The following is a 14,093-nucleotide window of genomic DNA, read 5'->3' as shown; positions in this document are numbered from 1 at the left end:
TTAGAAGAACAAAGCAGCAGTGTAACTATAGTGGGCGCAGAGGATGTAGTTGCCCCTGACCCTTAACCCCTTAGGGACATGACCTATTTTTGGCGGATTTTCATCTCCATTTTTCAAAAGCCATAACTTTTTTATTTTTCCATCGACACGGCCGTATGAGGGCTTGTTTTTTGCGTGGCGAACTGTAGTTTTTGATGGTGCTATTTCTGGGTACATAGACTATATTGTAAAACTTTTATTATTTTTTTATGGTAACAGGGAGAGAAAATGCATCAATTCTGCCATAGATTTTTGGGGGTTTTTTTTACAGCGTTAATCATGCAGCATAAATGACACAATCCTTTTTTTCTGCGAGTCGGTACGATTACAACGATACCAAAATTCTTACATTTTTTTAGGTTTTTCCACTTTTCTGCAATAAAACCCCTTTTTTTGGAAATCTTTTTTTTCTGAATCACTGCATTCAAAGTCCTGTAACCTTTTAATTTTTCTACGTAGGGAGCTCTGTGAGGGCTTATTTTTTGCAAGATGAGCGGTAGTTTTTATTGGTACCATTTTGGGGTACATACGGCTTTTTTGATCACTTTTATTGCGTTTTTATTCACGCTTTTTTACGTGCAGAGTCAAACTCATGTGCAACGTATTGTACGCATTGTTACGGATGCGAAAATACCAAATATGTGGGATTTTAATTTTTTTTTACCTTTTTTTTATGGTAATATGACAATAAAGATAAAAAAGGGGTTTTTTAAAATTTTTTTTAACATTTTTCATTTTTTGTACATTTTTATTATTTTTTTTACACTGATTGTGTCCCTCTGAGGGACTTACAGCACAGCACTGATGAGCGCTGTGTTAAGGCATGGCAGGGCTACTTATCGCTTATACAGCGATCACAGGCTATGGCAATACAGGACGCCGGTATCTGGCATCCTGTTGCCATAGCAACCAGCCGGGCTCTCTGCGATTATATCGCAAGGGCCCGGCAACTTCACAGAGGGAGCGCGCTCCCTCTGTGAACCCTTCCCATGCCGTGATCTACATAGATCGGAGATGCGCTACCGCTGTTAACCCCTTCCCTGCCGCGATCTATCCATAGATTGTCTTGGGGGGGGAGGGATTAATTAATCATGCAGCATAAATGACAATACATTTTTTCTGTGGGTCGGTACAGTTACAACGATACCAAAATTCTTATATTTTTTTAGGTTCTTCCACTTTTCTGCAGTAAAAACCCTTTGTTTGGAAACTTTTTTTTCTAAATTGCTGCATTCAAAGTCCTGTAACTTTTTTATTTTTCAATGTACGGAGCTCTGTGAGGGCTTATTTTTTGCAAGGCGAGCTGTAGTTTTGATTGGTACCATTTTGGGGTACATACGGCTTTTTTTGATTTAGACTTCTGTCCTGCAATGCCTTATCACTTGTATTAGCGATCATAGGCAATGGCAATGCAGGACGCTCTATCTGGCATCCTGTTGCCATGCCAACCCGTCAGGCTCTCTGCGATTACATCATGAGAGTCCGATGATGTCACAGAGGGAGCTTCTTATTACTGATGTGTCTAATGTCCCATTTACACATAACAAACGAATTTAGGCAATAATCGTTCAGGTGTAAATGTGAAAAAAAAACAACTCATTATTCGCTTGTGGTTGTTTATCACTGACTTTCAGTCAGCAAAAAAATGATCGCTGGCTTCTCGTTGCATGTAAACGCTCCCTGCACTGCTCTGCTCTGAAGCTCTTTCAGCAGGCGGGGATTTAAAATCCTGCCTGCTGAAAGCGCTGTATCTGATTGGCTGATTGGTCACAGCACTCAGCCAATCACAGGCAGTGCTTGGCCATTCATTGAATTCTATGAATGGCCAGGTGCTGCCTGTGATTGACTGAGTGCTGGGACCAATCACAAGCAGAACTCAGCTGTCAGCCAATCAGATACAGCCCTTTTAACAGTGCAGGGAGAAGACAGGCTAGACGCACCTGAGCCCTGGCAGCTGAAGAGAGGTGAGTATAATTTTTATTTTTTTTAACACATTCTAGGGATGATTTTCAGGGAAGGGCTTATATTTAAAGCCCCTCCTCAAAAATCCTTGCAGGGCTTTGCCACAATGCTGTCACAGTGTTCAGTGATAAGGGGACTCCACGCTGGGGAATATTGACGCGCCCCACGGACCTATGGTGCACTGATGTCCTATCTTTTGCAGGTACGTGCATTTGCAAATTTGTTAAACACGGACATGTGAACACACCATAGGGAACAAACGTTTCTAATAGGAGCGTGTTTTTGTGCGCACAACTGTACGCACATAAACACGTTCATGTGAATTGACCCTCACTCACGCCATCAATCTATCTCTCAGTCACTTCATCTTTCTGTATGTGCATCTTCCCCTCAGTCCCTCTTAAGCTCCAACATATTCGGCAGGGCTTTACAATTTATATATATATCTTAAACTTTTTTTTTCAAAGTCCCCCCCTGTTCAATAAAACTAACATGTTCTCATCTAGCCCAGTGAACACTTAAAAACTGTCAGAATTGCAGTTTTTTGTTCATTTTACTTCCTGAAAAATGGAATAAAAAGTTATTACAATTTTGTATGCATCGATGAAAATTACAGCTCATCCTGAAATAAACAAGACCACACATAACTTTATTGATGGAAAAATAAAAAAGTTATGGCTTTCAGAGTATATACAGAAAAAAGGCTTTTAAAAATAAGTGACTTTCATGTGGAAAGTAGATAAACGCAAAAAAATGTGTGTCTATGCAATATCAACTGATTATATACACACCGTATATATATATATATTATATATATACTAGCTGACATACCCGACTTCGCCCAAGTTTATTTGGTAGAGGTTTACTCATTGAAAATTTTATAAAATCGTGATTAGTTCAGAGGAACTGAGGAATAAAATATGTTCACCATTTTGCATGGTTCTTCCTGTTACCTAGAGAACACAAGGTAAGAGGAAGGTGGAGGTGACCATGTGGTTTTCTCACTTCAGATTGAATAATCAGGAAACGCTCCCTTTACTTTTTCAATTTAGGACCTAAAGAATGTTCGTGGCAAATTTCAAGTTTTTATGACACCGGGAAGTTAGAGAATTAGTAAGGAGTTGGGGCTTGTTCACATAGCCTTATGTGCAACTATGCTTGCTGCCATGAAATGTAGTTGTGCATGAGCGGGGTTTTTTCCCCTGTGAGTATGCAGACTCTCTCACGTATCTCAGTTTTTCGTAAATTTCCACACTAAGAATTGAATAATCAAGTTGTGACCCCTTTACTTTTCCTATTTAGTACCTAAAGAATGATTGTGTCAAATTTCATGTTTGTACGACAACGAAAAGTTAGAGAATTAGTGGCGAGTCAGTCAGTGAGTCATTGAGTGAGGGGTTTCACTTTTATACATATACTAGCTGATATACCCGGTTTCACCCAAATTAATTTGGTACAGGTGTTTACGTGTTGTTTGCATGGAAAATTCTTGGAAGTTGTGGTTACTTCAGACGAATAAAATATGTATACACATAGAGGAGCATAAGATTCCCCTCAGACTGCATGTACCAATGTCCCTCTGCAGAATGTGCCACCTTTCCCACTCTCCTCTCCCACTCTCCTCACTTTTTAACCTTAAAGATAACGTTCCTTTTTACTCCAGACTAGATGTTGCAGCTCCCTGCATCCCATGGCCGCTTGCTTAAGTACCTTAAGTATATGCCTTTCAGTATATGCTCACAGAGGTCAGTTAGATTCTCCACAGTATATGCGTAGCGACCGAGACACAAGGCGCACAACTGAGGAGATGGCGGGGTAGATGTTTAGAATTGTCACGTAGCACTACCAGCTCCTGCCCTGAGGGACGTGTGCAATCCTTGACCATGGCCCTTAAAGGCCTCTCCAGGAAACTCTGGTGCCACCATGCAAATCGGGTGTAGTGGACTTGAAGAAGTCTGTCACGGGTGACGCCACCATTCTTAACTCTGCGGGATGTTTAACAGGGAAAATAAGAGAGTCCACACACGGTTAACTTGATAACACTCAGTTGCTGGGAATGGTCAGCAACTGGAGCTTTACTTGCAATCACTTTCTTGACACAGGTTTACAATTTCTCTGTGGGTAATTTCACACACCAGTGCAGGAAAACAAATGAAGGAGGTCAGAGAGGGAAACACAGAATGATACCGGGCCTACAGTCAAGTTATCTGTATGACTTCGCTCCTGGACACACACACACTCCGGAGGAGGACAAGAACACTCCACTGACACTCACATTCTGAAGGCTTCTGGACAATGCATGTCGGATTCCTTTCTCTTCTTCTCACTCACTCTTTCTCTCTTAGGGTAGGGGTCTGGGAATAGACTTCCAGGATACCTCTCTTTGCCCTCCATTCTTCACCACATGAGTGTTGAAGGTACCCCCATGCGGCCAGTACTTACTCCTTCTTTCTTTGACTTTGTGAAGCCTGTTCTCTCTTTCTCTGGTTCTCAGGAACTCTCTTTATTTTCACCTTGCACCCATATATATCTATCATACTCACATGACATCACAAATTGTTACATTTCCAGACATAACTAAGACATTCACAGACATTAACCTCTCACATGCTGCAGCTGTGCAATATACATAGCTACAAAAAGAGTAGCAGCACCAGCCCTTGTGGTATTTTAGCCGCCAGCCTACCACAAGGGCTGGTGCTGCTACTCTTTTTGTTATTTTCTGCTCTTACCTTGGGGCCGGGATGGGGTGTGAATGCTATGCTAGAATAGCTGCAGATAGATAGGATCGGCTATCACTCACCCAGCTATAGTTATACAAGGATCAGAAATCTTAGTTCCTTTTTACAGCAGCTTCCTATTGTGGCTGCTGGCAGTTTCTTTTTGGTTCCTGACGAAACCAGGCTTACTGGTGGAAACGCGTCGAACCGTTTATATCTAAACTATCTAGTCGATTCTCCTGCTTCAGTGAAAAAATACATAGCTAGAGACAAAGCAATTTGCACAGGGCATCCACAGTAAAGAAATTACATTTAATACAGTTATAGACCATTATGAAGGGGCCAGATATAGGTATTTCGGGCCACTACAGATACACATAGAGGAGCGTTAGATTCTCCTTACAATATACACATAGAGGTGAGGTGGATTCTCCTCAGTATATACGCATAGAGGTGAGGTAGATTCTCCTTAGTATACAAATCATTTCCCTAGGCTTTATGGTTTCTGAGAAAAGAACTATCTTATGTAGCTCTGTTTTCACACAGTTTTTCATGCATAGAATTGAATATTGATTTTGCAGTTCTTTTACTTTACTTATTCAGGACATAAAGAATCTTTGTGGCAAATTTCACATTTGTGCGGTACAGATGTGTATTAGTTACATTGCATAGGGGGTCAATTACTTTTGCACTTAGAATTTAAAAATGAAATTGTGACCCATTTACTTTTTCTATTTAGGACCTAAAGGTCGTGCCAAATTTCATGTTTCTACAACAGAGGGAAGTTAGAGAATTAGAATAGGTACATAACATAGGGGGTCACTTACTGTTGCGCTTAGAATTGAGTAATCAAGTTGCGACCCCTTTACTTTTCCTATTTAGAAGCGAAAGAATGGTTGTGCCAAATTTCAAATTTGTGTTACAGATGTGTGTTATTAGTTACATTACATAGGGGGTCACTTACTTTTGCACTTAGAATTGAATTAGAAATTTCATGTTTGTACAACACCGGGAACTTAGAGAATTAGTGGCGAGTCAGTCAGTCAGTCAGTCAGTGAGGGCTTTAGCCTTTATATATCACTTTACTGACAACAACCCACAGAACAAAGTTAAAGGGGTTTCCCCATCTCGGCTTTTCAGGGCCATAGTGGGAAAACCCAGCCTCCTGTTTCCAACCACTTGCCAGAAACAGCCATGATCTTCCGCCCAGTGTTGGGAGCAACACAAAAAGTATAGCACAGTGCATCTCACATGTCCCAGAAGTGTGGCCATAGCTACAACAGGGCACACTTACATTAACAGATGTCAGATGGATAGCATTTGTACACAATAGCAACAGGGTAACAAGCAGAGACATTCCTGGCAGCAGCAGTGTTCCAGGCAGTAGCCGTATCTTTCAAAGTGAGTGCTCCACTAGTGATATGGTAAGTGTATAGTGTGTGTATACGTAGAGCATGTGAAATTAATGCATGTAAAAGTACATCTAATGTTTGTCTATGTTCATGTATGTGTAAAAGCACTCGTGTGTGTGTATGTATGTATATGTTCTGGTACTGCATTTATGTAGTGAGCTAGGTTTAGTTATGGTATCATTGCAGTAAGATCAGTTTTAGTACTATATCTATGTAGTAAGATTGATTCTGAGACTGTACTTTGTAATCTCGGTTATGCTATCATTTTTGTATAGTAAGCTCAGTTCTGTTACTATATCTATGTACGAAACTTGGCTTTGGTGCCGATTCTATATACCGTGTTGCCCCAAAAATAAAACTCTGTCTTATATTAATTTTTGCCCCCAAAAGAGGCACAGGGTCTTATTTTCGGGGGATGTCTTATAATACTTACCTAGCAGGCACCATCCTGGTCCCTCCCACTGTTCCCTGCAGTTCCGGCAGGCTTCCTTACAGTCCTCAGCGCTGACAGAAGATTGCTTGCTGGTAATGGGGCTTGAAAACCACGCCTACAGCAAGCGATTGATTCATAGAGCGCTGCAGTGATTGGCTGAACCGTGGCGCTCGAGAACCAATCAGAGCAATCACTTGCTGGAGTTGGAGATTACAAACTTTGTTACCAGCAAGCGATGTTCTGTCAGGGCTGTAAACTGCAAGGAAGTCTGCCGGAGCTGCAGAGAGTAATGGGAGGGACCTGGACATTGATCAGCTTTTAGGTAGTTAAACGTCTGTGATCAAAACTAGTTCTGACTGTGACTCTTGCTGACGTTTGTTAGCTATTGGTAACAGCTGATAGCCGCTTGGTATGAAACAAATTTGATTCCTGAGTCTGCTTCATGCATCCCCCCCCCCTTGTGATATATCTGTCATAGGTTATTTAGGTCATCCCCCGGTAACCTCACTTTTCCATCGTTCGAGGTACCGTGTTTCCCCGATAGTAAGACACCCCCGATTGTAAGACGTATCGGGGGTTTCAGGGGGGTCGGCCAATGTAAGCCGTACCCCGAAAGTAAGACATATGTCTTACTTTCGGGGAAACACGGGGGTATTGCCGCCTCCCTCTCATCTAGCTGTGCGCCGCCTCCTGCCCACTTCCGCGCCGCCCCCCCTCCATACGTCACCGCGTCTGCCGCCTTTGGCCTCATGTCCACGGGGAAAATCAGATCCGCTGCAGATTCTCCATGGAGAATCTGCAGCGGGTCCCTCCTGCCCCGCGGACATGAGCGCTGAAAATAGGAATAAATCAGAATTAACTTACCTCTCACACGCTCCGGATACTTCCTTCGCTGCGGCTTCATCTTCTCTCGTCGCGGCCGGATCTTCTTTCTTCGGCTCGGCGGATGTGCATGATGACGTCGGTGACGTGCCCCGCGCATGCGCCGGGCCGAAGCAAAATGATCCGGCCGCGACTGAGAGAAGATGGCGCCGTGGCGAAGAGAAGAACCGGAGCGTGTGAGTAAAATCTGATTTTTGTGTCCCGCGGATCCGGACGGCTTCCATAGGCTTCAATAGAAGCCCGCGGGAGCCGTCCCCGCGGGAGACCCGCATGAAAATGGAGCATGGTCCAGATTTTTTCATGCTCCATTTTTGATCCAAATGAGCGCCGCCTCCTGCCCACTTCCGCGCCGCCCCCCTCTCCATACGTCACCGCGCCAATATAAGACATACCCCGAAAGTAAGACATAGTGGGGCTTTTGGGGATAAAAAGAAAGTAAGACACTGTCTTACTTTCAGGGAAACACGGTATATACCCTACAACTTTTCTGTCCGCTGTCCATGCAAGTAGCAGTTATCTACTACCCCCCAGGTCCTCACTGACTGTTTCTGGATCACTTTGCTGCCTGGCTTCCCCACTTCCTATCTTGCAAAACCCCAACCCTCATCTCCATGATGATGTGTTCTGGATGTGATTACTATCATTTGACGTAGGAGTCCACACTTCCAGGAGGGCGCTTTTGCTGGTCATACACCCCTCCTTCTGAGTAAGTGCCGTTCTCTTACTTTGATTCCTGAAAGTACTTTTGGTTTCTGCTTTACAATCTGGGAGTGCAGGACTTTTTTGTTTACAGTTTTTTGCCAACCCTCATCTCAGGTGACTTAAAGGGGTTGTCCCGCGCCGAAACGGCTTTTTTTTTTTTTTCATAGAACCCCCGTTCAGCGCGGGACAAACCCAAGGGACGTGATAAAAAAAAAAAAATTATTTTACTTACCCGAATCCCGTCTCTGCAGCTTCTTTCTTCTTTGCAGCCAAGATGGCCGCCGGGATCTTCACCCACGATGCACCACTGGTCTTCTCCCATGGTGAACCGTGGGCTCTGTGCGGTCCATTGCCGATTCCAGCCTCCTGATTGGCTGAAATCGGCACACGTGACAGGGCGGAGCTACGCGATGACGCGTAGAAGGGGGCAGAGCCAGAACGCTGCTCGTGCCGAGACCGAAGAGAAGGGAGAAGACCCTTCTGCGCAAGCGCGTCTAATCGGGAGATTAGACGCTGAAATTAGACGGCACCATGGTGACGGGGACGCCAGCAATGGAGCAGGTAAGTGAATAACTTCTGTATGGCTCATATTTAATGCACGATGTATATTACAAAGTGCATTAATATGGCCATACAGAAGTGTACAACCCCACTTGCTGCCGCGGGACAACCCCTTTAAACACCCCCACCAATGACCTCATCTCCCCATCAGCTTCTATCGCTTAAAGGGGTGGTCTCGCGAAACCAAGTGGGGTTATACACTTCCGTATGGCCATATTAATGCACTTTGTAATGTACATCGTGCATTAAATATGAGCCATACAGAAGTTATTCCACTTACCTGCTCCGTTGCTAGCGTCCTCGTCTCCATGGTTCCGTCTAAATTCGCTGGCAGCTTGCTTTTTTAGACGCGCTTGCGCAGTCCGGTCTTCTCCTTCCAGCACGAGCCGCTTCAGTGTGCTCCCCGCTACAGCTCTTCTGCGCATGCGCAGACGAGCTGTCACTGCTCGGGAACGCGCTGGAGCGGCCATTCTGTACCTTCCTCTGTTAGAGGAAGGTGCAGAAACTGGAGCTGCCCAGCGGAGAAGCCCAGCCCAGCAGAGAAGCCCAGCCCAGCAGCCCCGAGAAGCCGCCCAGGTAAGTGATGGGTCGAGGGGTGATCTTGACTAACAGGTGAAGGTCCCCCACAGCGGTAGGCCCCGGAGCCCAGCGCTGGGCTCCGGAACCTAGCGCTGGGCTCCGGAACCTAGCGCTGGGCTCCGGAACCTAGCGCTGGGCTCTGGAACCTAGCGCTGGGCTCCGGGGCCTTCACCTGGGCTCCGGAACCTAGCGCTGGGCTCCGGGGCCTAGCGCTGGGCTCCGGGGCCTTCACCTGGGCTCCGGAACCTAGCGCTGGGCTCCGGGGCCTAGCGCTGGGCTCCGGGGCCTTCACCTGGGCTCCGGGGCCTAGCGCTGGGCTCCGGGGCCTTCGTCTGTTGTCAGGGTCTAGCGCTGGGGAGCCGGGAGCGTAGCGCTGGGGAGCCGGGAGCGTAGCGCTGGGGAGCCGGGAGCGTAGCGCTGGGGAGCCGGGGGCTAGCGCCGGTTACCTGCTGCCTGGCGGTGGGTGACTGGTCGGCGGCTGCGGTGGGTCCGGTCGGCGGCTGCGGGGCGTCTGGTTGCCATGGAGATACAGCTGGCAGCGTCTCGGGAGCGCGCACGTCGGGCTGCAGCAAGCGAAGGGAAAAGAGCCGGCGGCCATCTTGGGGAAACTTTTATAAGTTGCTGAAACGCTGGAACGGTAAGTACGAACCAGCTAGAAAAGTCATTTACAGGGGGGCTTAGTTATGTATGCTTAATTAGGGGGACTGGGCAAAAAAAAAATTCACTGCTTCCTCGAGACATCTCCTTTAACTCCTCCTTGGTCTCTCACAACTCACAGCCTCTCCCACTCACAGAGATGGCAATACTCCGGATCTGTTTTTCCTCTATCTCTGCTTTGTTTCCCACTTCAGTAATTCCCATCTCCTGCTCTTGGACCATAACCCCCTCTCTTTCTCTGTCAAGCTCCCTAGTTTCCCCCTGAACCCTCCTATCTACCGTACATACAGGAACCTTCAGGCCATTCACACCCAAAACTTTGCTGAGACCTTATAGTCCTCCCTGTTCCCGATCTCTCTCCTCTCTTGCCCCAACCTGACTGCTGCACTTTACAACACCATTCTCAAACATGCCTTATATGAAGCAGCACCCCCTATAACTCAAGACCGCGGCAACCCTGGCTCACGTCTCAAACACTCTTCAGCTGAGGAGAAAGTCACAAAAGTCCGCAGACTTTCTTCACTTCAAATTCATGCTCAGAACCTACAACCTAGCCCTCCACCATGCCAAACAAGTCTACTTTACCTCTCTCATCTCCTCACTAGCTCACAACCCTAAAGGACTCTTTGACACTTTTCACTCCCTTCTCAGCCCTAAATTGCAGCCCCCTGTGATAGATCTCAGTGCTGAAGAGCTGGCTGCTTACTTCAAAAACATCCAGCAAGAAATAGTCTCCCAATCCCAGAATAGCCCTGACCCTAGTCTCATCAGTACTGCATCTAGCTCCCACTCACTCTCTGTACTCAGACCAACAACTTTCTCCAATCCATCCTGAATGCTGCAGCCAGGCTCATCTTCCTGTCCAGACGCTACTCGTACACTTCTGCCCTGTGCCAGTCATTGCACTAGCTGCCAATCAAATATAGAAATCAGTTCATACTCACTACTGTCATGGCTTGTCAGTCAGACCTGTCGCTTTGTTATGCAGGACAAGGGTTAATGCACATTGTGCAGAGACTGCTGGTTGCTGTCTCTCTATGTTGCATGGGTGCATGCTGACTATTAGTCATTCCTTGGAGAAGGTTGGTGGTGTGGTTTTCTAGTCACTCTTCCAATCAGCAATTGTGGAGGGCTTTATAGTCTTACCCCTCCCTTTATTTCCTGCTGCTTATTTAGTTCTCTAGAGGATAGGTTGGTGTTCCTCTAGCCTGTGTGAATTGCTCCTTAACAGATAAGTGCTGCTGTATCTTGTCAGTTGTATTTTGGTTACCTTTATTGTCTTGCTTTGTTGTGTCAGTTCATCTTTTCAGGGGTTCCAATAGGGATAGTCAGGGCCCAGGAAGAAGAAAGTGGGGCTGTCCTTATCAGGACAATTACTCCGCTTTTAGGCAGGGATCCTTCACCTCCCTGTTTGGTTAGGGACAGGCTTCTATCTTCTTGGAGGGGTGCTCACTGTACAGCATAGCGTAGTGTACTACTATTACCATCAGTGTTTACGTCACTCTGCGCCCGTGCTGAGCTTTGTGCTCTTGTGCCGCACGGATGAAATATTCAGGTTTCTATCTTCCTGGAGTGGTGCTCACTGTCCTGCATTGTGTGGTGTACTACTATTACCATCAGTGAGTATATCACTCTGTGTCCGTGCTGAGCATGACAACTACCCTCATCCACAAAGCTGCCCATAGCACCACACCACCCTACATTGTCTCCCTCATCTCAATCAACCACTCAGTCCGCGCTCTCTGCTCTGCTAATGAAATCAGATTAAGCGCTCCTCGAACCTCTCATTCCCGCCTCCAAGACTTCTCCAGAACAGCACCTGTCCTCTGGAATGCACTACCTAAAACTATCCAGGCAATCTCCAACACACAAAACTTCAGGCGTGCTCTCAAATCACACCTCTTCAGGATGGCATATCATATCCCCTAAACCAAACCCCTCTGTACTCCCTGTGCTCCCTGTCCTACTGATTGCGGATAGCAGGAATTAAAATCAACCACCTCCTGCAGTCACTCCGATTCAGTCACTACACAGCTCAATTTGACCATTGTCTTTGTGTATAGCATCCCACACACTCCACCTCGCCATACCTTGTACATCTCCAGCCCCTTTACCTTCTGTATTACCCCATTATTTGTAGTATGTAAGCTCGTTGGAGCAGGACCCTCACCCCAACTGTTTTCAATTGATTACTACATGTAACCGTGGTTTGTTTTCTATTCCCCTTGTTTTGTAAGCGCTGCAGAATATGTTGGCCCTATATAAATAAAGATTATTATTAGGGGTTAAGGTAATATGTAAAATTCATACTGTATTAGTTAGAAGAATCAGCAGATAGACTGTATAGGACACCTTAATCTCCAACTGGTAACTTAAGGAAGGAAGGACTACCTGCAGCAAGTTTACATGTCAGGGCGCTGTTGGCACAGGCTGTCTGGCTCCTAAGTATGGGTTCAGACCTAGGCAGAGCTTTTCCCACATCTGTAAATCTGCAGCGAATCCATGGAAAGTCCATATGTTTTGCTTGCGGATTTTGCCACAAATTTCAAACTTTGCACAGACAAGTGAAAATCTGGGACAAACTGACCTACTCTTATGCAACCCCTTTATGTCTTCATATATGTATACTAAAACATCTTGTTTGGTATTGCTTCCACCGTCACAAAATGAACCTTCAACCTTCCAATTGTCACTTTTACTTTCACTCATTCCCTGAACAACATACATAAAGCATATTTCATGTTTTACCCTTATGAGTCATAGAATATTCAATCAATGACCTTCATCAAGCGAAGGTATTTATGTCTCTGTAGAGTCCTGGTTCAGTATTACTTAATGTGTATGCTATTTGGTGTTAAAGTCAAGAAACATAAATGATTACTTACCATAAATGATTTACTGGAAGCATGCTCCTGTGCTCCCTTATATAATTCAGTGTATTTTTATGCTATAACAGCAGAATGGATCAGCCAATGGCGGCATGTACAAGAGAGAATACAAGGAGACTTTTGAAGAAGCCCCGTTGTACATTCCTGTGCTTACCTACCTTTGTTATGGAATTTTAATCTTATTTGGCTACTTGCGGGATTTCATGAGAAGGTGGAAATTAGAACAATGCAACATGGCTGAAGAAAGAGAGAAACAAAGAGTAAGAATATTTTAAGCATAAAGAATAATTGAAATAGAGATAATCTTTCGAAAATTAACTTTGCCAATGCTTCAGCTAATCCGACCATCCAATGTCCAGCTATCTGGAACTTTAAGGGGGTTTCTTACCTTGTGATATATCACTCATGTGGAAGATCTAAAAACATGTAGTGGGTATAGGTAGTGTACAGGGCTAATATTGCATTTCCTGACTGCCCTAGAACCTTCTACCTGACTTAAAGATTGGTTGTGTATAATGCATCAATTTGATCAATGCAGTGTATTAGAGGGTCTAAAATATATTTCCCTACAGTAGAAACCCTCATGTATAAGTTCATCAGACCTGCTGTTAACCTGCTTAGGGTAGTACAGGTTGGGAAAAAGAAGGAGGAATGGGCAAATTATACTGTTAGACTGACCCAGTAATTTGTGAAAGACATACGCTGAATGCCCACTTTACTGGAGACTTCTGCCCTTTCTTGATTAGAGTGTCCCTGTATGGAGACTAGACACGTGACCCCGGAGTACAGCAAAAAATCAAGTGAGCATGTTTTCTGTGGACCAGTTTCAGTGTGAATCCAGATTAGGATGGGAAAATTGGGTGATCTGGTGACTCTGAACAAGGCCTGGTCATCGGTGCTAGACCATTATTTCAAAGACTGCCAACCTTGTGGGGTTCTCTTATGCAACGTTGATGAGAGTATACCGAGAATTATGTGATCAAGGAAAAACATCCAGTGAAAGGGGATCATGTGGACATGAACATCTCATTGATGAAAGGGCTATAGAATACCACACTGGTGCTCCAACTAATGCGACTGAATGCAAAACTTATCAATCCTTAGCACTGATGGGTATAACAACAGATAACTAACTCAAGTGTCATTCCTGTCAAATAGTAACAGAAAGGTGAGACTCCAGTGGGCAAAACAGTGCAAAAATTGCATTACTATGCAGTGTTAAAGCATCCTCTGGTCAGATGAATCTAAATTTCTGTTG

General features: G+C 45.1%; 1 protein-coding gene across 4 annotated transcripts in view; it reads left to right on the top strand.

Moving 5' to 3' along the window:
* LOC136620703 (serine palmitoyltransferase 3-like) overlaps positions 1-14,093 on the top strand; it is a 59,257-nt gene that overhangs the window by 19,254 nt on the left and 25,910 nt on the right. For 2 of the 4 annotated variants that reach the window (XM_066595635.1, XM_066595638.1), the window contains exon 2: positions 12,904-13,095. In XM_066595635.1, the coding sequence (XP_066451732.1) occupies positions 12,904-13,095 (192 nt within the window). The remainder of the gene's footprint in view (positions 1-12,903; positions 13,096-14,093) is intronic. The other 2 variants (XM_066595637.1, XM_066595639.1) reach the window with 1 other exon arrangement.

The sequence above is a fragment of the Eleutherodactylus coqui genome, chromosome 3, assembly GCF_035609145.1.
Source record: "Eleutherodactylus coqui strain aEleCoq1 chromosome 3, aEleCoq1.hap1, whole genome shotgun sequence".
In the NCBI taxonomy this organism is placed as follows: domain Eukaryota; kingdom Metazoa; phylum Chordata; class Amphibia; order Anura; family Eleutherodactylidae; genus Eleutherodactylus; species Eleutherodactylus coqui.
Note: the sequence above shows the minus strand (reverse complement) of the source record. Positions and strands in the feature narration are given on the sequence as shown.